The following is a 27047-nucleotide window of genomic DNA, read 5'->3' as shown; positions in this document are numbered from 1 at the left end:
GTCTGATTACTTATAATTACCAGAGATACTGATGTTAGATTTTGTAAGTTTGTTACAACTTGCAACTGATATCTGATGCTGTGCTGGTGGGTGAGTAAGAATAAAAGACTTATCTCTAATTCCTGTCCAATTTTTCTGTAATATTTTGTAATATGTTAAGAGAATAGCAATCAAAAGCAGCCTAGTACAAAATTTTGCCTCCCTAGCACTCTTCGATGTGGCATTTAACTAGCCAATATTGGGGTAAGTGAAATCAAAATATTAAACAGATCTACTCTCTTCCACTAATTTTACATATCTTTTGGGCAGACTGGATGGATCGCTCAGGTCTTTATCTCCCATCATCTGCTATGTTACTTCTGTTTGTTACCTGCTCTTTTCTACTGGATCTCCCTAAAAAGAAATCGTTAAGCTGTTACTAGCACTCTGTGACCTCTCATTTTAAAAAAGTCACATTTCCTGAAGACAAGAGGGCAGCAGAGATAATGCTGATTTTTGAAAGGTAACTATAGACCAGTGAGCCTGATGTCAGAATCTATTTTAAAAAAACAAAATTAGTGACTAGACATGGCTTAATGGGAATCTGTGTAAATAAACATGTGGATCAAGGTGAGCTGGTTGCTATTAGAGCTGTACCAAAAAGCATATTTTACTATTCGGCTGAATATGAATAATAAAAAATATTAGTTTGGCCAAATATAAATTCCAAAAGCAAATAATGGACATTGAGCTTTTAACATAAATAATAAAAGAAACATGAAATCAGAGAACTGTTATTTCAGTAGGATTTTGCACAGTAGAGCCCCAGATTATTTGTATTCGAATTTAAATCATTATTCTACCAAATACAAATGAGTGATGAGTGGGGTGATCACATCTGCAGGTGATTCACAAAATTATTCAAAGCCATTAACAGTGAAGAACTGCACAACAGAGTATGAGGCAGAGACATGATGGGGGCAGGGATGGAGATAGAGATGGGGATGGGGTCTTGGATGAGTATAGAGCCCGCGGGGATGGGGCGGTACAGAGCCTACAAGGACAAACTTTGTCTTCATGTCATTCTCTACTTTGAAGGCTGTTAATGAATTGGACAGTTATTTAAGTTTGAGTGATGTAGACAATGATGTTTTGATTTTTTGGAAAATCAAGCAAAAGTGCTGGTCACAACTGGCAAAATTTGCATGGGGGATCTTTTGTATTCCTGCTACCAGCACATCTTCTGAGAAGACATTTTCTATTGCAGGAAGGAAAACAGGAGAGCTAGAATGAATCCTGAAATTGATGACTTATTATTCAACCACAGATTAAAAAATCATAACAGTGCTTTCTTTGTAGGGCATATTTTTCCCCCGCTAAGGCATACAGAATGGATTGTATTTTGTTCTCCTGGATATTTTAACAGGGTGGATTAGGGTTCCTTGGGGTAGCAGAAGTCAGCTGTTGTTGGGGTTGAAAGGATAGAGAGTGGTAGTGGGGTTTATTATAGCTGCTCGTTATTATTGTTTTCTATTTGTGATTTATAAACAACAGTTGCACAGAATACTGCTCCTTTTATACTTTACTAAAAAGATTTAAATATAAAATTCTAAGTGTTCAAGGCTTCTGTAGATGAGGACAGAGACGGCAGGGAGGGAAAGGACAGAGCCTGCTGGGACAGAGCCCACAGGGACAGGGTGGGGAAACAGCCCAGGGGGGCAGGGACAGAGCCCACATGAATGGGGAGGGGGCAGGATGGGGACAAATTATGTCCCCTTGTCATTCTCTATTGCACAAGTATCTTGTATAGATGAAATTTAACTGGACAAGTGCAAAGTAATAGAAAAAGAATCCTAATTACAGGTACAAAAGGCTGGAATCTGTGTTAGGCATTATCACCCAAGAAAAAGGTCCTGGAGTCTTTGTGGATAATACATTGAAATTTTCAGTTTATTGTGCTGTAGCTGACAAAAATGCAAATAGAATGTTAGGAATCATTTGGAAAGGAATGGAAAACAAAACAGATCATAATTTGCCTTTTTGCAGATAACATTTCACATTCCAACTTTGACATACCACAAATAAAATATTTAAGTAGTTTACATTAAAGTAAAGATACTCACCTGTAGCAGGTGTTCTTCGAAGACAGCATGCCATTCGTTATCACATATGGGTGACGTCACCCGCGTCATACAGTGTGGAGCATTAACAAGCTTTGTCTTTAAGAGCATGTGAAGTGTCCCCACCGCATACGAGTGCCTTCACGCACACCCGCCCACTCACCAGCCGCTAGAACACAGGATCATCAGTTCAATACTCTAGCTCAGTGATGGCGAACCTATGGCACGCAAGCCAGAGAGAGCACGCAGAGCCCTCTCCCTTGGCACGCGCGCTGTCGCCATCGCTGGTCCGCCCACTCTCCCTCCCTTCGGCTTCCCTCCCGCCCTCCCTCCAACCCAACAAGCATCAGGCCGCCCGCCCGTCCTCCCTCCCAGCACCAGGAACCCCCTCCTCCTAAAATTTAAAAAGCGTACAGTCCTCGGAGTCGGGGTTAAGGCGGCGTGCATCAGCAGCAAAGCGCGTGTTCTTCGCTCGGCATGCCTTCGGCCTTCCCTGTCTCTCAAGCTCTGGTCCTGAGACCTGATGGTGGGTGCTGGATGGGAGGGAGGCCTGATGCTGGGTGCTGGGAGGGAGGGAAGCCTGATGCTGGGTGCTGGGAGGGAGGGAGGCCTGATGTTGGGTGCTGGGTGGGAGGGAGGCCTGGTGCTGGGTGCTGCCGGGTGCTGGGAGGGAGGGCAGGGGGGAGAGGAGGGTGACTGGACATTTGTGGCTGGAGGGGAGCGGAGGGTTGCTGGACATTTGTGGCTGGAGGGGAGAGGATGGTTGCTGGACATGGATGGAGGGCAAGAAATGAAGAAGAAAGGAGGAAAGCAAAGAAATAAATGGAAAGGAAGCCCTGGAAACGGAGTTAAGAGAACAGATAGAGAGCAGCAGAATCAGCAACTAGAACCAATATGGATAGAAAAACAAAATCACCAGACAACAAAGGTAGGAAAAATCATTTTATTTTCATTTTAGTGTTTGGAATATGTCGAATTGGAGAATTTACATCTGCTGTCTTATTTTGCACTGGGTATACTGGAGCTGTAACAGCTTACAGAAATGATTTATAATGGAAGAAAATCATGTTATTTTTTTCTCCTATACTAATATAATATTTTCAATGATGTCTGTTTGTATGCGCCATGGCTGGTATAAGGGGTGTGGCTATCATAGGGGTGGAGTCATATGTGGTGACCCCGCCCATAATGAGTACCGGCACTTTGCGATAAATAATTCGATTTTGGGTTGCTGTTTGGGCACTCGGTCTCTGAAAAGTTCACCATCACTGCTCTAGCTCGAAAAAGAGGAGACAACTCCAAAGGTAGGAAGGGATGTGAGAATGAATGGCCTGCTGTCCTCAGAGAACACCTGCTACAGGTGAGAACTTTCTACAAAGACAAGCAGGCCACATTCTTACATATAGAAATCCCTAGCTACTAACCTCCCCCCAAAAAACACCTGCTTTCCGTCGCGGTGACAATCAAAGATCCTGGGGGGGGGGGGGGGGCATGTCGGAAGCATAGCAAAGGCAGGACTGGGGCATGCTTAACACATGGGCGTCCTCGGCCGATAATGGAAAAAAGAAGGACGTCACTGACGAGCACTTGGCCTACTTTACTTGGTCCATTTTTTCTTGCGACCAAGCCTCAAAAAGGTGCCCGAAATGGCCAGATGACCACCGGAGGGAATCAGGGATGACCTCCCCTTACTCCCCCAGTGGTCACTAACCCCCTCCCACCCTAAAAAAAAAAAAAAAAAAAAAAAAAAAACTTTAAAAATATTTTTTGCCAGCCTCAAATGTCATACCCAGCTCCCTGACAGCAGTATGCAGGTCACTGGAGAAGTTTTAGTGGGTGCAGTGCACTTCAGGCAGGCGAACCCAGGTCCATCCCCCCCCCCCCCCTACCTGTTACACTTTTGATGATAAATGTGAGCCCTTCAAAACCCACCAGAAACCAACTGTACCCACATGTAGATGCCCCCCTTCACCCCTTAGGGCTATGGTAGTGTTGTACAGTTGTGGGGAGTGGGTTTTGGGGGGCTCAGCACACAAGGTAAGGGAGCTATGCACCTGGGAGCAATTTCTGAAGTCCACTGCAGTGCCCCCTAGGGTGCCCGGTTGGTGTCCTGGCATGTCAGGGGGACCAGTGCATTACGAATGCTGGCTCCTCCCACGACCAAATGGCTTGGATTTGGTAGTTTCTGAGATGGGCGTCCTCAGTTTCCATTATTGCCGAAAACTGAGGACGACCATCTCTAAGGTCGACCTAAATGTTGAGATTTGGGCGTCCCCGACCATATTATCGAAATGAAAGATGGACGCCCATCTTGTTTCGATAATACAGGTTTCCCCGCCCCTTCGTCGGAACGTCCTGCGAGGACGTCCTCAGGAAAACTTGGGTGCCCCATTTGATTATGCCCCTCCATGTCTTTTTTTTTTTTTTTTGTGGAAGACTGTGTTCCGGAGATGGTTTTACACATTACGGATGTTGCCAATAAGATCGTTGAACTAGAATTTTGCCCAACTAAATAAGGAAAACAATCTTTAATGAGGTGTTTCAAAGCTCACAGGACTTATGAATGCTCGACATGGCCATGTTTTGATTGATTTGAGGAAATATAACTAAGTATGTTTTTTACGTCATCTCTGGGACTGGTGTCTGGAAATGCAGGATTATACGTTTTATCTTTGGAACCGCCAGCAGTTGAGCTTTCTGATAGAGGTGCCACTTGGATTTTTACCACCGCACTTGGAAGAAGGATACAACTGAAAATAATAGGAAACTATATAAATAATGGCAAATCAAATAAATGCAAAGTGCTGATAAGGAAGGAAAAGAGAGACTTTGAAAAGAAGATTGCGTTGGAGGCAAAAACACATAGTAATATCTTTTATATGTATATTAAAAGCAAGAAGCCGGCAAAAAAATTGGTTGGTCCACTAGATGATGAAGGGGTAACACGGGCACTTAGGGAACATATGGCCATAGTGGAGAGATTAAATGAATTCTTTGCTTCAGTCTTCACCGAGGAAGATGTGGGAGAGATACCGGTGCCAGAAATGGTATTCAATGCTGACGAGTCAGAGAAACTGAATCAAATCTCTGTAAAACTGGAAGATGTAATGGGGCAATTTGACAAGTTGAAGAGTAGCAAATCACCAGGACTGGATGGTATACATCCCAGAGTACTGATAGAATTGAAAAATGAACTTGCAGAACTATTGTTAATAATATGTCATTTATCTTTACAATCAAGCATGGTACCGGAAGATTGGATGGTGGCCAATGTAAAGCCAATTTTTTAAAAGGGTTCCAGAAGGATCCTGGAAATTACAGACCAGTGAGTCTGACATTGGTGCCGGGCAAAATGGTACACACCATTATAAAGAACAAAATTACAGAGCATATTCAAAAGCATGGATTAATGAGACAAAGCCAACATGGATTTAGTGAAAGGAAATCTTGCCTCACCAACCTACTACATTTCTTAGAAGGGGTGAACAAACATGCAGATAAAGGTGAGCTGGTCGATAATGTGTATCTGGATTTGCAAAAGGTATTTGACAAAGTACCTCATGAAAGACTCCAGAGGAATTTGGAAAGTCATAGGATAGGAGGTAGTGCTCTATTCTGGATTAAAAACTGGTTAAAGGATACAAAACAGAGAGTAGGGTTAAATAGTCACTATTCTCAATGGAGAAGGGTAGATAGTGGGGTTCCGCCAGGGGTCTGTGATGGGACAGCTGCTTTTCAACATATTTATACATGACCTAGATATGGGAATAACAAGTGAGGTAATTAAATTTGCCGATGACAACAAAGTTATTCAAAGTTGTTAAATTGCAAGAGGATTGTGAAAAATTGCAAGATGACCTTATGAGACTGGGAAATTGGGTATCCAAATGGCAGATGATGTTTAATGTTGGAAAGTGCAAAGTGATGCACGTGGGAAGGAGGAACCTGAACTATAGGTTCCATGTTAGGAGTCACCGACCAGGAAAAGGGTCTAGGAGTCATCGTTGATGATACTTTGAAACCCTCTGTTCAATATACTGCAGTGGCAAAGAAAGCAAATAGAATGTTACATATTATTAGGAAAGGAATGGAAAACAAAAATGAGGACGTTATGCTGCCTTTGTATCGATCCATGGTGCAATGGCACCTTGAATACTGTGTGCAATTCTAGTCACCGCATCTCAAAAAAGAAATTAGAAAAGGTACAGAGAAGAGCGACGAAAATTATAAAGAAGGTGGGACGAATTCCCTATGAGGAAAGGCTGAAACGGCTTGGGCTCTTCAGCTTGGAGACAGCTGAGGAGATATGATAGAGGTATATAAAATACTGAGTGGAGTGGACTGGGTAGACATGAATCGCTTCTTTACTCTTTCCAAAAATACTAGGACTAGGGGGCATGCAATGAAGTTACAAAGTAGTAAATTTAAAACGAATCAGAGAAAATATTTCTTCACTCAATGTGTAATTAAACTCTGGAATTTGTTACCAGAGAATGTGGTAGAAGCAGTTAGCATAGTGGGGTTTAAAAAAAAGGTTTGGATGGCTCACTAAAAGAAAAGTCCAGAAGCTATTATTAAAATGGACTTGGGAAAATTCACTGCACTGTTTTGGGATCTTGCCGTGTACTTGTAACCTGGATTGGCCACTGTTGAAAACAGGATAATGGGCTTGGTGGACCTTTGGTCTGTCCCAGTATGGCAACATTTATGTACTTGCGTACCAATGTATTGGAAAGACTGTTACGTGATGTCTTGTGTGAGTTGGTAAAGTGCTGGGGGGAGGAGAACCTTCTGATTTCAGATTAGGTACCCATTAGAGGTAATACAATGTTTCCCCTTGGCCTGACCAACAAGGTTTTTGCTTGCTGGGAAGCTCAAGGGGTCTCATTACTGGAACGTGTTAAAGGCCGATGGTAGCATGCTCAGCCTTTTAGAGGTGCATGGTCGGACACAATCTTTTCCAGGTAACTATTTTGCTTATGGTCAAATAAAGCATTATGTTAGAATCCTTAATAATATGCATTTGATTTCGCATTTGGAAATCTGTGTCATGACCACTCACTGGCCCGGCACTTCTCGCCGTGTGGCGCCCACACTTACCCAGTCCACTGGTGTGTTTCCGGCTGTAGCCTCGCTCATCTGGTCCGGCGTAGAAGCCTTCCTGGAGTAGCGGAGCAACGCACAGAGGATGGGGAATGGACAGCATGGGAACAGAAGTCACAGATTGATGTCTCAGGGCGGTCTCTGACATCAGACACCCCCACCTTCTTCTTCCAGTCTCTCTTCCATTCGGAGCTTCGGTTTTGGAGTCCCTGCCTGTGTGACAGCATCTCTGCATTTCCCTTCAGCTTACCTTGTCTCTCACCTTGACCCAGACCAGATAACTGCTGAGCCACTCCCTAGCCTTGACCTGGACCAGACCACTACTGAACAGCCGCCTAGCCTTGACCCGGACTGAACCTGACCATTGCTGAACTTGACCCAGATCAGACCACTGCTGAACCGTCACCTAGCCTTGAACTGGACCAGACCTTTGTTGAGACACACTCTGTTCTCTAGTTTTAGTAAAAGTTCTTCCTGTTTTTTTCTCCAGGTCAGAATATTTATTATGCAGAGCCTCTAACTCACCATCATGATCTACAACCCTTTCTTCAAAGTCATTCAATTTCTGGCCCATATCTTCTACTTTATGGAGATTATTTATGACTTGATGCAGTTTTTGTTTAAGGGACAGCATGGTTACTTTCAAATCCCCTATCCAGCCCCACAACTCACTGAATCCTGCCAGGCGAGCATCGTCGTGTGTCAGCAGTGAAATCTCTGTCGCCACCAATTCCGGCTGGTCGAGTTGCATCGCCATTTTGTTGGGTGTCTACTCCAGCACGGACACCGGCTGATAAGCGAACGCTTTCAAGTCAGGCTTTCCTTTTCGCCCTGCCATGTAGCCATGTTGACCTGCCAAACTCTCCACTCAGATAAGTGCGCTATATCGGGCAATCAATCCGCTATTGATAGCTAATAATAGTGGAGTCCGAAGGAGCTCGACAACTAGACAGCCATCTCCATCAGTGACATCACTTCCTCCCATCTGACACACTTTTTTTTCCTCAAAAATCATCATCAGTGGATATCTTTATATTAAAGCCTAAATCGCACTGGATGCCATTGGAGAATTTAGATCCAATTTTGACATTTCAGAAATTTGTGTTGAAGGAGCTAGAACAACATGAAGCTAATTTGAGCTATACTTTTGTAAAAAAAGAATTTGTCTTTTCAATTGCATCAAGCATTAATGGAACTGCATAATTAGGATGAAATATTGATTCTTCGTGCAGATAAAGGAGGAGCTGTTACTCTATGGTCCAAAGATAAGTACTGCATGGAATGGGCATAAACAATTTTTACATATCCTCATATCGTATTTTGTCAGAAGATCCCACTGCTCAATTGCAAAAAAATATTAAGATACTGGTTGATGCAGCTTTAGCTATTTCAATGATAACATCTATTGAAGCTACATTTTTCATTACGGAGGGCCTCTCTCTATATACTGTGATTCCTCAGAATGATGCTCTCAATATTATGGAGAAAACATTATGAGAGAGAAGTCCTTCTCAATGAATCTCTACTGAGTTTTTGTAATCTTTAGCTCAGTTAATTAAGAAAAACTTTTTTAGGTTTCAAGGACATTTTTATAAATAGATACAGGGAGTAGCTATGGGAGCTTCATTAGCCCCCTCTGTGGCCAAACTATACTTGGCTAGTTTTGAAGAACAGTTTGCCTACTCTGATTCTTAAAAATGTTGTTGTGGAAACTATTTCTGGATGATATATTTTTCTTTTGGATTGGAACTCAAGAAAAGTTGCAATTGAGTTTTTGATTGGTTGAATTTGAATTCTTTACAGAATAATTTAACGTTTACTATGCATTTTGACATGCAGTATTGAGTTTTTGGACGTATGGATGTACAGAGAAGGAAGCATGCTTTATACCATCTTATATCAGAAGCCCACATCGCATAATACCTTTTTACATTTTACCAGTTTCCATCCTTACCACCTTCGTACAAGCTTACCTATTAGTCGGTTTCTTTGTTTGAGATGGATTTGTTCGTCTATTCAGGATTTTAAGGAACAAGACTGTGTTTGAGAGTTATAGAACGAAGGTATCCTATGAAGATTTTACGGAAAGCCTATTTGAATGGCAAGATTTGCTCAGAGGGAATTATTACTGAATTATCTACAATAAAATGAGGAGGATAAACTGGTAGAAGTATTGTCTTTTTCTATGATGAGCTCAAAAGTGACTGAAATAATCCATTCATATTGGTAAGTTTTACAGATTCATAATCATTTTGAGGATCATCCCATTTGTGCTTATCATTGGGGTAAAACTGTTGGAAAAATTCTCTCTTATAAATATTTGGATTACATTGAGACCCCATTGGCAGATTTGGGACACTTTATAGAAAGGGACATAAGAAGAAAGGTGGTGGTCATAATGCCCCTGTACAGGACACTGTTAAGGTCTCACTTGGAGTACTGTGTTCAGTTTTGGGGAACGTCTCTCAATAAAGACATAAAGAGAGTTGAGCTGGTACAGAGGAAAGTGACCAAAATGTTAACAAGTCTCTAACTGAAGATACGAGATAAAAGCCTGAATGTCCTAAATATATATACCCTAGAGGAGAGGAGATATGATACAGACTTTTAAATACTTGAAAAATATTACTGAACAAACAGTAATCCCCTAAATATGGGGAAGCTCTAGAACTAAGGCAACAAGGAGGTAAAATCAAAAGCAGCATCAAGAAATATTTCTTCAGAAAAAATGGTGGCTGCCTGGAATGCTTTCTGAAAGAGATGGCAGACGCAAGAACTGTGTTAGAATTCAAAAAGGAGAAGGGAGACAAAAATAATACAGGATTAAACACCTCCTTTATGAAGAAAGGTAAACAGGTTATAAAAATATCAGAAAGGACTGAGAGGCAATACGAAGAAAGTGTATATAATCATGAGTGGGATGAACATTTAAACAGGGAACAGTTGTTTAACCTTTTAAATAACACAGATCAAGAAGACAGTCCATGAAATTAGGGACCTGCAAATTAAAAACAAATTGTAGAAATTATTTTTTCATGCAGTGCATAATCAGGGCCGGTCTTAGGCAGAGGCGACCAAGGCAGTCGCATAGGGCCCCGCGCCTAAGGGGGCCCCGCTCAGCGTGCCTCAACTCTGCCTCGTGCCTCCGCTACGACCCGGACCGGGACCGCTTCGAGTCACTCAACCTCTCTCCAGCCATAGGCAGATAAAGCATTCCTGGCATACCTTGTACACTGTGCACTGTGCTGGATCTTTTCTTAATATTTTTCCTTATTTTCTCCTTTGTTATGAGAATTGGAACTACTAATTGTAGTGGACTTGAACTGAATAATTTCTGGGGAGGGGAGGTTTCATGATGATAGCATTGTGCTTATTATTTCAATCAGTTTTTTTGTACAAGTTTAGCGTCATTTGTCTTTATGTGAAATTTCATAAATAAAAAAAATGTCTAAAAATGGAATAATCTTATCAATGGGGTGGAGCTAGGGTGGGGGCGGGGCTAGGATGGGGCCCCACCAAATTGGTCTGCACAGGGCCCCGCACTTGCTAAGACCGGCCCTGTGCATAATTCAGCTATAGAATCTGTTACCAAAGATCATAATCAAGGCAACTAACACTATGGGGGTTTCTAAAGAGATTTGGACAAGTTCCTGGAGAAAAAAAAATCCAGAAAAAAATTATCCACCAGGCAGACCTCGAAAAGCCATCATTTATCCCTTAAAATGAGCAATGAGAAAGATTTACTTCTTGACTTGTCAGGATGCTGAAATCAATGAACTCTGGTCTGACTCAGTACGATTTGCATTATGTTCTTATGGGAAGGGGTGCTGCTATCCCAGACACATGAGGGACCTTGGGGACAAGTTCAGCAACCCTCCCCTCCCCCACACAGATGGGTATGGCAGGTGGTATGCTGCAACTCATCATGACAGGGGGATGACAGGTGATGGGATACTGCTTCTCATTACATGAGGACATGGAGTAAGTGGTGTTACAACCACCTAAAGCATGAGGACACAGGGACAGGGAGGTTGCTGCAAACTACCCCGCTCCCCCTCCTCTTTATGAGACACAGGGGATGCCAGCACTCACCTGGGGAGGGATTTGAGCAGGTTTTCACGTAGCTCCAACGCTACCAGGTTGGCCAAGCTGGAAAATAAAGAGGATGCAGAAATCAGAGACTAGTACACACATATAGAGGACTAGCACCCACTCACCACCCGCCCCACCTGCCTGCCACTTGGGCTGATACCCCATTAAGCTTTAGTAGCAGGCACCCTTCACTGAGAGCACTCACTTCCCAATGTCGCTGGGTAAGGTTTGCAAGGACACGTCGTTCAGGGCCAGATGAGCCAGGCTGCGCAACTGAGTGAACCCATCGGGCAACCTGCAACGGCAAGACAGTCCATCAGAATACTAGTCACCCAAGCACCACTCCTAAACACAAGCAGCTCCTGAACACCAGCTGAAAAGGAAACATCATGCACCCAATTTTGTTTGTTTTTTCATCCTTTAGTCTGAGGCACAGAACTAAAATTAAAATAATGTTTTATTTTAATAAATGATGTAATCATAAAACACACAAAACAAAAATCAAACAGTAACTGTTAGTCATGATCTTCAGGAAGAAATATACAGCTGAAAACCATCAACACGTATGAACTGTATAACCTTGTATAATTCTCTTCAGGGGACTCATACATAAACTGAGATGTGGAGAGATGGCAGACTCCAGCAGGAACACCACATTTTAAACACCACAGTAAATAGTTAACCCATCATGACCCATAGTCTGTTTGTATGGAAAGAAGGGCCTATTCCAGAAAACAACAACCATCACAGCAAAATAATTAACTCCATCAAATGCTCTGCTATAGTCCAGAGAGATTAGAACACCCTTACTTCCATCCAGTTCCCTGAAAAGATCATCAATAAACCAGGCCAGAGCCATTTCTTTGCTCAACTTGTCTGGAACCCAGTTTGATGCTAAATTAGTATGTGTCTAGATTCCACAAAAGTCATCACTTAGAACAAGACAGCTTCTCTATTCACTTAGTGAAGATATGTGAAACTGGACCACTATTCAAAAGAACTAGGATCAACAATTTTCAAAATCAGATGCAAAAAGGCAGTTTTTTAGGATGTTAAGATAACCAGTTTTTACAGAGCTATTTTAACACTTAACCCCTTACTCCACGAGTTCTCAACCCAGTCTACACAGTTGTGATCCTATGAAATAATTTTTCAGTCAGGGGAATCTGTGGACATTCTGCATAAATTGAAATTTCAAAATAAAACGTCCGCAGATTTCCTTGACTGAAAAATTACTTCACAGGATCACAAGACAGCTGCATGGGAATGGGGATTGCGGGAATCTGCGGAACCCACAGGATTCCGCGGGGATGGAAGAAGTTGCCGTGGGATTCCACAGGAATGTAGTCAAAAATCTCTGGTGACTCCAGAATGACAATGCAGAGAGACAACTGGAGCACCAGAATGAATCTTGGGATGCCCAGAGAGTAAGCAGGAAGACAAGACTGAGGCTTGGAAACACTCACTGGTGGAACAGTGAATATCATGCAGAAAAAACACAGGCAGCAGCTGTTGGGACTGGGAGGAAACAGAAGGCTGCAAGTAAATAATAGCATTGACTCCTGAGGTACCCGGGTGGGGATGGAGGAGATTAATTGTGGGGATGGGTGGGGATGGAATGGATCTTAGCAGGTACCAGTGAGTATGGGTGAAATTTCTGTCCCCATGCAACTGTAACATAGTAGATGACGGCAGAAAAAGACCTGCACAGTCCATCCAGTCTGCCCAACAAGACAAACTCATATGTGCTACTTGATTTGTATCTGTCATTTTCAGGGCACAGACCGTATAAGTCTGCCCAGCAATATCCTCGCCTCCCAACCACCAGCCCCGCCTCCCACCACCGGCTCTGCCACCTAATCTCAGCTAAGCTTCTGAGAATCCATTCCCTCGGAACAGGATTCCTTTATGTTTATCCCACGCATGTTTGAATTCCGTTACCATTTTCCTCTCCACCACCTCCCGTGGGAGAGCATGCCAAGCATCCACCACTCTCTCCGTGAAAAAATACTTCCTGACATCCTCTAGTGATATTGTGTTCTCAACTCAGACCCCATGACATACCCTTCCAGTCAAATTTTCACAGTATTTTATTTATTTATTTTATTTGCTGCACTTGTATCCCACATTTTCCCACCCATTTGCAGGCTCAATGTGGCTTACAAAATATACATGAATATGCATGAGATAGATTTGCATACGGTGCAGGTAGTGCATGCCAATATTTCTCCTGCATATTCACTATGCATATCCTGAAAACCAGACTTCCTGAGTGCATCTTGAGGACTGGGTTGAGAACCATGAACTCAGGAAGGTTTGGAGTGGGAAGAATTCACTGTGACTATCAGATCCTGCAAAATTATCAGAAGAGTGAGCGATCACAAGCACCTCATATGGCCAGTATTTTCAGGTATCCCATTCTATTCTATACACTCACTGCCCTTCTTTCATAGTGTGCACACACACACACACTGAAAGAGGACAATGAAGGGATATTGCTTAGAACACACCCTCACCTTCCTCTTTATTTAAAAATGTATACCCACTTAAAATTAAGTGGCTCACATCAATAATACATAATTAAAAAAACAAAACATAATGCTATTTCTGAGATTTTTCCCTGAAATTTGATTTTTTTTTCCCCTTGGAATTGGGTCATTTCCCTCTCTTGTTGCCCACTACTACTACTTATCATTTCTATAGCACTACTAGATGAACGCAGCACTGTACACTTGAACATGAAGAGACAGACCCTGCTCGACAGAGCTTACAATCTACAGTTGGACCCTTTTCCCCCCTTCCTATTTTCAGATAAAGATACGTATCCCTTCCCCTGAGATTTTGCCAGAGACCCAGATCCTTTTCCACTATTATACTGGGAAAGAAGAAGACAGGCAAACTGAGGCAAGAACAGTGTGCTGATCTCAGCTTGAAAGGGGGAACTGTAAGATAATAGCTGACAATAGGAAAAGAACAAATTGCCCATCCAGACTGTGGTTATTCCAGTTTACTCCAAAGACGCATCCCAGCTTCAGAAGATTAACTACCAACAGTCTATCCCTATCATGCCTCACCACCAAGGTCCAAGCTAAATAATCATAGTAACACAGTAGATGAAGGTAAGGTTCATGAACTCTGCCCAACAAGATTTATTTTATTTATATATTTGTTACATTTGTATCCCACCTTTTCCCACTTATTAGTAGGCTCAAAGTGGCTTACATAGTTCCGGAGAGGTGGCTACAGACTCCAGTGTGAACAAATACATATAGGGGTACTAATACAGTGACAAGTACAGTAAAGAAGTGTCGGTAAATTAAGTGGGGTGATTCAGACAAAATGTTAGGGTGTGATCATGCGTCGGGGTTGAAAACTGTTCGTTTCCTGATTAAAATGCCGTATTTCATTATTCGGTGTTTATGTAAGATACTGTGGGGTACGCCTTCTTGAACAGGTGAGTTTTTAAGTTTTTTTTCGGAATTCTAGATGATTATATAAGGTATGATGTGACGCTTCAATATATATATATCCGATCTTGATTTCTCCTTGCCATTTTCCGGGAATAGACCATAGAAGACTGCCCAGCATGGTCCTTGTTCTAAAACTTCAGAAGCTCTCATTGAAGACCCCGAAAAGCTCTATTCCAACCCATCCAAATCTATTCAGCCACGATCAGGACACAGACTGGAGAGGTCTGCCCAGAACTGGCCTTGTTCTGCAACTTCCGAAGCTCAATCTGTCCAGCCACGATCAGGGCACAATTCGTAGAAGTCTGCCCAGCACTGGCTTTGCTTCCCAATTACCAGTGTTCCCAACTAATCCCCGCTAAGCTTCTTTGGATCCATTCCTTCTAAACAGGATTCCTTTGTGTTTATCCCATGCATTTTTGAATTCCATTACTGTTTTCATCTCCACTACCTCCCAAGGGAGGGTCCTCCAGGTATCTACCATCCTCTCAGTGAAAAAATACTTCCTGACATTATTCCTGAGTCTGCCCCCTTTCAACCTCAATTAATGTCCACTAGTTCTATCACCTTCCCATCAGCAATGTAGGAAGGCTAACTGAGTTACTTTTAGACCTCTCTTTCCTCACAGAATGCAGAATTCTCTGGTGAGCTTATTGATGTTCTCCTGTAAAGCTGGATTATATGTTCTCTTAGGCTTTCGCAGCTGGCATCATGATTGTTGCAGTTGTCCAGATCTTGCCATGTCTGAATAAGTAGAACAGATGCTTCAGCTATTGTGTTGTGGCTTTATGCTGTGAAGTCTGTAGTTTGTATTTATATAGTGGGTTCTCAAACCTGATTGATCTCAATGATCTGGCCAACAGTAGCAAGCTTGGAGCAGAGAGAGTGATCCGGAAGCTTGGGGAGGAACTCAAGTCTTTGGTTCAGACTGCAGCTTCTTCTGAAGTTATTCCTACATATGGGAAGGAAGAGGATAGACTACTTAAAACAGAGGAGTTCAATAAATGGCTTGAAGCTTGGTGTAAAGAGGAAAGTTTTAGATACATAGGAGGATGGGGTAGTATGTGGAAAAATAACAGGCTGTACTGTAATGATGGGCTACATCTTTCTGTGACAGGAAAAAGGATCCTTGGGGACAAATTCAAACAGTATGTTTTTTTTAATTAGAGAGTGGGGGTGACAAAAGGAAACAAGGTGATTCAGAATGTTGCTCCCAGAAAAAACATGATGGCAGAGGGAAAGGTCGTCTAAATACAGAAAACCATCTAAAATCACGTACCAAATGGAAGGCAATGGGAACACATGCTCATAGTCTAAGAAAAAAGGTTTAAGATTTGCAGGAAAACTTGGATATTGTTGCTATTACAGACATGGTTCAATAATTCCCTCGTTGAAAAAAAAACACAGAAAGGCGGTATATCAAGTCCCTTTTCCCTTTCCTTTAAATGGGATGCGAACATAATGGGCTGTAATCTTTTTAGGAAGGAAAGGGAGGGCTGAAGAGGTGGAGGAGTGGCACTGTATGTGAAAAACAATATCTGAGCAACTGAAATGCGGGGAACCTGGGAAAAAGAAGAAGCTATACGGATTCTCCTAAAAAGAGCACACACAACTAGAGTATTAAGTAGGGAGTGCATAAGTGACAAGCCCATGTCCCACCCACGCTCCATTCACATGTATGCCACCCTTGCAGTTACATGCTATGGCTCTTACACACTCCCTTATAGAAAAGCACGCGATACTTTAACTCCCAGTTATAGAATTGCCCCTTTTCAGTGCCGTGTCTTGTTTCCTTGCTATTTTCCTTAACCGGTGTTTCCTGTATTTTTGTTTCTTGTCTTTTTGTTTGTGAGAGAGAGCTTTTGTACTAGTATATGTTATTTGTTCCTGTTTGTCAATCTTTTTGTTTTAGAGTATGTGAGAGGAAGCTCCATCCCTGGCCGCCTTCAAATCCGGGCTAAAGGCATACCTGTTTGATGCTGCTTTTAACTCCTAACTTGTCACCTGCTCGTAACCTTTATCTTGTCTTCCTCTCTTCAATAGTCCCTTTCCCTATGTGTCCTGTCTGTCCTACCCTTATCCCTTATTTGTCCTGTCTGTCTGTCCTGATTTAGAGGTAGATGCACTAAACGTTTTTCATCGTTAAATGAGCCCTCAGGGAAGAATTTCCTATCCTTTCCATGCACTTAAGCCTATTTTCCGACGACAGTAGCAGCTAACGAAAACGGAATGGAGATGAGCAATTAGTGTGAAAACCCCATTGAAACGACATGCACTAACCTTTTCCGATTGCCTTTACGCAGGAAAAAGGCAGGAAAACTAACGAGAGGTCTGGACCTCTCGTTAGGACAGCTCTGTGGCAGGAAAAATCATTAATTGAAAAAATAAACAAACTTTGAGCCAATCCCAGCGCATTAGCAGAGCTAAAAGCGCTGTGATTGGTCCAAAGGACATCAGAAAACACATAAAAAAATAAAAATAAAAAAAGGATCGGGAGGGGGCAAGGGCGCTCATCAGGAGCGTCCTGTACGGACGGCCTTGCCCCCCCCCCCGCTGCTCCCCACTTTCCGCCGCTCCCCCACCCCGAAAAAGCAAAATTCAAGCAGCCCCTGCCCCCCTCCCTTCCTCACTACTCTCACCTCAGCTCCGCCTCCCGACATCCTCCGTCCTGTGCCCCGCCCCCTTTTGGGGTCGTCGCCGCCATTCCCCTCCTCCATCGGGCCCCCCTCCCTCTTACCGGGCCCGTGCAGCGCCTCTCTCCTCTGTCCGAAGGCGCTGCACGGGCAAGAAGAAAGTCTGATGCCTGCCTTCGCCCAGCTTCTACGGCGCGTCTTTCTCCTGCTGGGCCCGCCCCTTTCTGACGTCGGTAACCTAGAGTCAGAAAGGGGCGGGCCCAGCAGGAGAAAGACGCGCCGTAGAAGCTGGGCGAAGGCAGGCATCAGGCTTTCTTCTTGCCCGTGCAGCGCCTTCGGACAGAGGAGAGAGGCGCTGCACGGGCCCGGTAAGAGGGAGGGGGGCCCGATGGAGGAGGGGAATGGCGGCGACGACCCCAAAAGGGGGCGGGGCACAGGACGGAGGATGTCGGGAGGCGGAGCTGAGGTGAGAGTAGTGAGGAAGGGAGGGGGGCAGGGGCTGCTTGAATTTTGCTTTTTCGGGGTGGGGGGAGCGGCGGAAAGTGGGGAGCAGCGGGGGGGGGGCAAGGCCGTCCGTACAGGACGCTCCTGATGAGCGCCCTTGCCCCCTCCCGATCCTTTTTTTATTTTTATTTTGATTTGGGAGCCATGTGCTTGTGATTTGACTGTGTTTTGACTGTTTGTGGCATGCGCAGAGCAGCTAACATAACGCTTGGCTGCTCTGCGCATGATTTGGGGGCCGATTAACGATGTGTATTGTGATTCTTTGATACATTGTACGTTTCAATACCGATCTCAGCATGTGTGACTTTTTTTTTGGTGCATTTTTCGTTATTTTAAAATCGTTAGGGACTTTAACGATTTAGATTTTTTTACGTTTGGTTGCTGCATCTGCCTCTTAGATTGTAAGCTCTTTTGAGCAGGGACTGTCTTTTCTTCATGTTAAATTGTGAAGCGCTGCGTACGACTGGTAGCGCTATAGAAATGATTTGTAGTAGTAGTAGTAGTAGTAGTTTTAAATATTTGGTTAGAACAGCCAGACAAATGATGCCCAATAATTTACAAAAAGACTCAAAACAAGGCACTGGACTAATTACCAAAAATGTTCTTGATCAAAATATTTACACACCCACTGAAGATTGAAAATGACAAAAAAAGCCTTCTGGGACAGTGTGTTAAATTGAGCTTCTAAAGTTAATCTAGAATCCAGGAGTACGAGCAACTATAATAAACCACCCACCACCACTCTCTACCATTCCAAACCCAACAATAGCTGACTTCTACTACCCAAGAAAGCCTAATCCACCCTGTTAAAAAGTTCAGGGGTACGAAATACAAGCTGCTCTGTATGCCCTACTGGGGTTGAAATGTGCTCCACGAAGCACAGTTACAATTTTTTAATTTGTGGATGAATAATAAGTCATCAACAATCTCAGGATCCAGTCTGTCTTGTCTTCCTGCAGCAATAGAAAATGTCTTCTTAGATGATGTGTTGGTAGCAGAAATGCACAGGATCCCCTGTGAAAAATTTGCCAGTTGAGGCCAGCATTTTTGCTTGTTTTTCCAAAACATCAAAACATTGTCATCTGCATCACTCAAACATAAAATGAAGGTACTTACCTGTAGCAGGTGTTCTCTGAGGATAGCAGGCTTTATATTCTCACAAGTGGATGATGCCGACCTGCGTTGCCAGGTCCAGAATTTACAAAAGTCTGAGAGCTTTCTGGAACACAAGACATGCTTCACCGTGCAAGCAAGTGTGCCTTTCCACCTGCCACAAGAACATGGTCTCATCAATTTTATACTACAGCAAAAATAAAGTAAAAATAACAAAGGACACAACTACAAGGAGAAGTGGGAGGGATTGTGAGAATATAAAGCCTACTATCCTCGGAGAACACATGCTACAGGTAAGTACCTTCGGTTTCTCTGAGGACAAGCAGGCTTATTTATTCTCACAAGTGGGGAATACCTAGTATACAGGATCACAAAAAAACAACAAAAATTGGTCAACTGGGCCCCGCAACGGAGAGGACATAACAGAGATTAACCTGAAACTATATACAATCTGAATGAAAGTGAAGCCTGGGATAGAATAAAACGGGCCTAGGAGGGTGCAGTTGGATTCTAGGCCCCAAACAGATTCTGCAATACTGTCTGCCCGAACCAACTGTCGTATCGGGTATCCTGCTCAAGGCAGTAGTGTGATGTGAATGTGTGGACTGAAGACCACGTCGCAGCCTTGCAAATTTCTTCAATGGAGGCTGACCTCAAGTGGACTACCGACACAGCCATGGTCCTGACATTGTAAGCCATGACATGACCCTTCAGGATCAGCCCAGCCTAGGCATAAGTGAAGGAAATGCAATCTGCCAGTCAATTAGAAATGATGCTTTTCTGTTGGGATCAAGAGAAACAAAAAGCTGGGCGGACTATCTGTGGGGACTTGTCTGCTCCATGTAGCAGGCCAATGCTCTCTTGCAATCCAACATGTGCAAGCTGCTTTCGTCAGGTTGGGCATGGGGTTGGGGAAAGAATGTTGGTAAGACAATTGACTGGTTCAGATGGAACTCTGACACCACTTTCAGCAAGAACTTAGGGTGAGTGCAGAGGACTACGCTGTTGTGATGAAACGTATATAAGGTGTATCCACTACTAAGGCCTGAAGCTCACTGACCCTACGAGCTGAAGTAACAGCCACCAAGAAAACAACCTTCCTGGTCAAGTACTTCAGATGACAGGAATTCAGTGGCTCAAAAGGAGCATTCATCAGCTGGATGACAACTATGTTGAGATCCCGTGACACAGATGGAGGTTTGACAGAGGGCTTTGACAAAAGCAAACCTCTCATGAAGCAAACAAGTAAAGGCCGTCCAGAAATGGGCTTACCTTATACAGGCTGATAAGCACTAAATGCACTTAGGTGAACCATTACGGAGTTGGTCTTGAAACCAGTCTCTGATAGGTGTAGAAGCTATTCAAGCAGAGTCTGTGAAGGGCAAGCAAGGGGATCTAGAGCCTTGCCCTCGCGCCAAAGAGCAAACCTCCTCCATTTGAAAGAATAACACTTCTTAGTGGAATCTTTCCTGGAAGCCAGCAAGACAACCTCCAAAAGATCCAAGGAAATGAATCCTAGGCTCTCAACAACCAAGCTGTGAGAGCCACAGACTGGAGGTTGGGATTTAGAAGGCACCCTTCGTTCTGCGTGATGAGGGTCGGAAAACACTCCGATCTCCACAGTTCTTCGGAGGATAACTCCAGACGTAGAGGGCATCAAATCTGAAGCAGCCAATATGGCGCAATCAGAATCATGGTTCCGTGGTCTTGCTTGAGTTTCAACAAAGTCTTTCCCCACTAGAGGTATGAGAGGATACGCATAAAGACCTGTCCCCCAATTGAGAAGGAAGGCATCTGACGCTAGTCTGTCATAGGCCTGAAGCCTGGAACAAAACTGAGGGACCTTGTGGTTGAGCTGAGTGGCAAAAGATCCACCGAGAAGGTGCCCCATGCTCGGAAGATCTTGCAGGCTATGTCCATACTGAGAGACCACTCGTGAGGTTGCATTATCCTGCTCAGTCTATCAGCCAGGGTATTGCTTTTGCCTGCCAGATAAGTGGCTCGAAAGAACATGCTGTGTTGGCGAGCCCAATGCCACATCCGGATGGCCTCCTGACATAGGTGGCGTGATCCGGTGCCCCCCTGCTTGTTGGTGTAATACATTGCAACTTGATTGTCTGTTTGCATGAGAACAATTTGATGAGATAGCCAATCTCTGAAAACCATAACAGCATTCCAGATCACCCAGAGCTTCAGGAGATTCATCTGAAGATTTGGTTCCTGGGAGGACCAAGCTCCTTAAGTGTGATGCCCATCTGCATGAGCTCCCCATCCTAGGAGAGATGCATCTATCAGCACTTTTTGTGGATTAGGAATTTGGAATGGAAGTCCCAAAGTCAAATTGGATCGAATGATCAACCACTGAAGGGAGCTTACAAGCTCTGGGGATACTTGGATGACATCTTCTAGACTCCCCATGGCTTGATGCCACTGAGAAGCTAGAGTCCATTGGGCTGATCTCATGTGAAAAAGTGTCATGGGTGTAATGCACATTGTGGAAACCATGTGGCCCAACAATCTCAACATCTGCCGAGGTGACCTGCTGCAATGCCCAAACCCTGGATGTGAGTGCGACCAGACTGTCCGCTCTCATCTCCGGGAGGTAGCCTCAAACCATCTGAGTATCAAGCAGTGCTTCTACGAACTCCAATCGCTGGACAGGGCGGAGATGGGACTTGGGGTACTTTAAAACGAACCTTAGTACCTCAAGCATTCAATAGTCATCCACAAAGACTCCTGAGCACCCTCCTCATTGTTGAAAGTCTGCGTAGTGATCCTGAAACTATTACTACACATTTGGTAAAGACCCTGGGAGCTGACACGAGGCTAAAAGGCAAAACATAGTACTGAAAGTGATGTATTCCCAGCAGAAATCAAAGATACTTCCGGTGGGCTGGAAGTATTGTGATGTGAGTACATGCATCCTTTAAGTCCAGAGAGCATAGCCAATCATTTTTCTAAATCTCTGGGAGAAGGGTGCCCAGGGCAACCATCCTGAACTTTTCTCGGACTAGGAATTTGTTCAGGGCCCTTAGGTGTAGGATGGTATGCATCCCCCATTTTCTTTTGCACAAGGAAGTACCTGGAATAAAATTCCTGCCTTTTCACCCATGGTGGAACAGGCTCGACCGCATAGGCCTTCAGAAGGGCGAAGAGTTCCTCTGCAAGTACCTGCTCATACTTAGAGCTGAACGAATGAGCTCTAGGTGGGCAATTTGGAGGTTTGAGATACCAACTTAGGGCGTACCCAAGACGGACTGTTTGAAGAACCCACCGGTCGTAGGTTATGTATATATTTTATAATGTTTTAGGATCTATGCCCTGATGCATGGACCATGTTGGTGATAGGGTCCGGTCATAACACTGAATGATGTTTAAGCAAGTTGGATTGAATTTTTGAAAAAGTGATTGAAAAGCATTGAACTGCATGAAAAATAAAAGTTCTTACTGAATTCCTACTTATTGCATCTGATATGAAGGTGTTTTCAGAAGTCGCCTTCATATCTTCATTCTTTGGATTGTTGGGCTTTTGTGTTTCTACTAAACAAAATGCATCTCTGATGTGTTTATATTTTGCACAGTGAAATAGGAAAGGCCTATGTTTATGTTAATTTGAATATATGTTTTTGCACCTTTATTTTTATGCTTGTATTTTATTGATTTTGTGACCACTCCACTCACACTGATTGAAAAGGTGAGCTTTAAATGTAATTTAATGGAGGCAAAAACTATTTAAAAAAAAACAGTCACCAACTCAGTTTTCAAGAGTGGTAAGGAGAATGATGTATAAACCTGGAATCTGTAGCTCCCATGAATTTAAAACATACTAATGGTTAACTAATCTCAGTCTGTGTGTGAATGTGTCATGATATATTTATTAAATTGAGTTGTTCACTTTCAAACAACAACAACAACAAAAAAAAGACTCTGCCAAAAGAAAACTTGGCACAAGCAGATTGGTGCACCCTCCCAGAAACTAAACACTGTTTTTCAGCCTTGCTTCTGAATGCACCCAAAGGGACAACAGCAGTTACTATCAATACCTACATTCAGCATGCTTGGCAGGAGTCCTCCTCACTCTGTTATGAAAAAGAAAAATGTCAAATTCAGGAAATGAAGAAAAAGGTGAACACCTTCCACTCTTACTTAGCATGGTGCCCTGCTTCCTGCTTCACTGCAACCTCTGCTAATACTTCTCTGATAGATATAAAGAACATGCACAGTGTTCTGCAAACGTCACTCTGCACTGCATGTGCAAAAATTTCCAGGGAAAAGGGGACTATCCTCCTGAAACAGTCACACTGTATGATGCCAAGGAGTGATGCCACATGCAGAGAACTTATGCAGCCAGTGCTCACCTGGCTGCAATACCATAATTGTACCACAAGGTGGAAGCAGAACAATGTGCCAAACCAGCATTAAAATCCAACCCAATTCAGCCTTTTGAAAAGGCGGCAAACATTTCTGTGTGCCTTAGAACATTAATACACATCCTACTGGAGGGTGAGTGCTGGAAACCACACACTAACAGCAGTGACGGACCCCACAAAATACAGAATGTGACCACAGCCTAGAAACAGAAACATGAAGACAAAAAACTGAATTGGAAAACCCAAGAAGCCGGACTCTGCATGAAGTGCTATAGTGGACAGAAAAGCTTTACACACTGAAAAACCTTTATAAAATTACTTCCTTTCTGTCTTATTTTGACAACACATATGAAAGCTTTCAGGCCAATAAAGCTAACTGAATTACCTCTGTGTCAGGCAAGGGTTTCTTGCCTGATAACTGTTCTGGACAGCAGCTGTCAGTTGCAGGTCAGAGGATGAGCAATCAAGGCAGCCTGTCTCACAGGAATTAAGAGCTGCAGTGCACAGCGGTGGCCTCATCTGCAGTGTCGGAGATTTATTTATTTATAGAAGCTTGTATATTGAACCAAGGCCATCCAATTCAAAAAAAAAGTTTTTTTTTAATTTAAAAAGCCACACACACACACAGATATCAATTTAACAACACAATAATAGAAACAGACTGCAAATCAAAATACCAGTTCAGAACCATGTCACCCTGCTCCCCTCTACAACCCCCTCTACTTCCAGCACAAAAATCATCATTCTAAGACTCCAAGCCCAGATACCCATCCATCCTTAATTTCTTCCTGAACACAAAGATAATAAATGTCCTTCTCTCACCTCGCCAAACTTGATCTTGTTGTTCTTCAGAACTTGGAACACTAGTACCAGAAGTTTAAAACTGACTTGCCCCCTCACTGGCAGCCGATATAGCCATAAAAGAAGTGGCTGGGCAGTAACTATTCCCCTGGCAGTAACATTCTGAAGAGACTGCAGCCTCCTTAATACATTCTCATCTAAAAGGGCACTGAAGTATTGGGGGGATACATGGCAACTAACAAAAAACAAACTGATCTTTCAGTACAGGCAGTTCAATTGGAGCAGGTGCAGAAGCTACATGGGTCACATGCAGAGGAGATCTAGTGACGCAATGTGCAGCATGCCTCTGTAGCTTCTATGAGGTGATCTAATTCAGATCCTCCACTACAGGAAAGCTCTACCTTTTCTCTTGCCTCCTGCTCCTCTGAGTCCCAGCACCCTGACAGCTGGGACCCTGAGAGACAACTATTTTATAATTGCTGCAGCCTTGTTCTTTGGCCTGCCACTGCCAGAAAGCTGACCCTTCCCCTGGCCTCTTCTGAACTCATGGGTGTGCAGTTGGATCAAAAGACTCAATAGCATCACAGAAGCCCAGAACGTATAACCTCAGCACTGGGTAAGGAAAATAAAAAAGCAAACAAAGAAAACTTTTACTGTAGGGTTAGGACAAGTGGATACTGCAAGAAAAAAGTGATGGTGGGGTACGAAGGGGAAATTTTGGGGTATCAAGAGGGGAAGTGTGTGGTTGGTAAAAGAGAGGGGAATGGGCACAAATTTGTAAAAAGGGGAAGGAGGAGATGTGGAGTGAATGAAATTTGGGAAACAAGAAAACACCACAGAGAAGGCAAGATGGAGAAGAGGATAAAGGAGTTTGTGCAGGGTAGGCAGGTTTCAGAAAGTTGAACGGAACTGCCAAGCTCCTCTTGTTGTTTCTTTGAGGGTGGGAGTTGACATGCTGAGGCTGCTGAGTCGTCCTTCCTGTGTCTTGGGGAATGGGGGGAAATCCTCCCACCCTCAGAGAAACAGCAAGAGTGGCATGGTAGCCCCAATCTATAAGTTCCCACTGAGAGGTAACATGATGGAGCTGTAAACAGCTTCTTGTTATTGCTCTGAGGATGAGAGCAGTGGCGTAGCCAGACCTGACATTTTGGGTGGGCCCAGAGCTAATATGGGTGGGCGCTATGTATATATAGGTGTGAGTAGTTTTTTGGGGGTATCCTAAATAATTTTTAATAAACAGTCTGCCCAACACCTGTCCTACAGCAACATAAACCACATACATATTCGGAACCTATGTTGCAAACCTTAAAACCGCTATACCGAGAATACAAAACACTCAGGACCTATAGAGCAATTCTACCATACCATAAGCAGTCATTTCTATGAGTCACATAAGGAAAAGGAAAGCATCTTAAACACTACAGTGAGCACTAGAACACCAATTCACCTATTGTAAAATGAAACCAGACAGAATAGTACAGATCGTCGATCCTGCACAGTCAATGCCAACTGAAAGCCATGTCTTTTTCACAAACACAGATACACCCTAATCCAGTATAAAATAAGTAATCATAAACTTTCTATTTAGACAAAAATTAAACTGAACCCCCAATGCCAGACTCTGCATACAATGCAACACCACAGAAACAGAAACTGTCCCCTAGTACTGTGCAAAAATATAGACAGCAGATGTAAATTTGAAAAAAACTAACAAATACCAATCACCACTTTACAAATTAACAAATAAAAATAAAACAAATATAGAAAATAAAATAATACCATTTTATTAGACTAATACATTTAGCTGTCAGAGGCCAAAACTTTCTTCCTCAGGTCAATACAGTAAAGTGCTGTTACAGTAGCCTATCCTGATCTGAGGAAGGGGGCTTTGTTCTCCGAAAGTTTGTCAAAATGTATTAAAATTAGTCCTATAAAAAGATTACCATATTTACATGTTGTATTATTTATATATTTATTGCATTTGTTTCCCACCTATTTGCAGGCTCAATGTGGCTTACAATACATCACGAATGGTGAAAACATAAAAGAGAATATACATTTAGTATTAACATAGGATCTTGGGTAACATCACATTGACGAAACATGACAGTAGTGTAACAAGCAAACACTACAAGACAATTCTGGATATATATGTAGGAGTTCACATTTGTTGATCTTTGTGGTATGCCTTGTCAAAGAGATGGGTCTTCAGTAGTTTACGGAAGTTAGTTAATTCATAGATTTCTACCGCACAGCCTGAAAACAATCTATGAATTAACTAACTTCCGTAAACATTTATTAACACAGCTACAATACTACTTTATCCTAAAGCAAAAAAAAAAAATACAAATATATATTTTATTTATTGTTTGTTGTCTCTGGCTTCTTTTTTTTGTTTGTTTCATTTGTACCCCGCGCTTTCCCACTCATGGCAGGCTCAATGCAGCAGGCAATGGAGGGTTAAGTGACTTGCCCAGAGTCACAAGGAGCTGCCTGTGCCGGGAATCGAACTCAGTTCCTCAGCTCCCCAGGACCAAAGTCCACCACCCTAACCACTAGGCCACACACTCCACTTCTGCTTTCCTCATCTTCTTTTCACTGTCTCGCTTCCATCCAGCATCTCTCTTCATTCTTTCTCTGCCATCCAGTGTCTGCCCTCTCTGCTGTCCCCTCCATCCAATGTCTGCCCTCGCTCCCTGCCCCTTTCTTGCACATCTGCCCTCTATCTCTGCTCCTTCCATCCACCATCTGTCCCTGTCTGACTCCCAGCTCTTATTAGGACTGAAAATTAAGTATTATATCTCTGTAAAGAAATATAAAGTCCTCCACTGCGGGTGGGGAAAGACATTTTGGGTGATTCCAGTC

General features: G+C 43.2%; 1 protein-coding gene across 1 annotated transcript in view; it reads right to left on the bottom strand.

Annotated features, from left to right (window-relative positions):
• Positions 1–27047, bottom strand: part of SCRIB (scribble planar cell polarity protein) — a 630584-nt gene that overhangs the window by 324999 nt on the left and 278538 nt on the right. The window contains 2 exon segments of the mRNA XM_030220397.1: positions 11295–11351; positions 11500–11589. Of these exon segments, the coding sequence (XP_030076257.1) occupies positions 11295–11351; positions 11500–11589 (147 nt within the window).

This window comes from Microcaecilia unicolor, chromosome 1 (genome assembly GCF_901765095.1).
Source record: "Microcaecilia unicolor chromosome 1, aMicUni1.1, whole genome shotgun sequence".
Taxonomy (NCBI): domain Eukaryota; kingdom Metazoa; phylum Chordata; class Amphibia; order Gymnophiona; family Siphonopidae; genus Microcaecilia; species Microcaecilia unicolor.
This window is presented reverse-complemented; position numbering and strand designations above follow the sequence as displayed.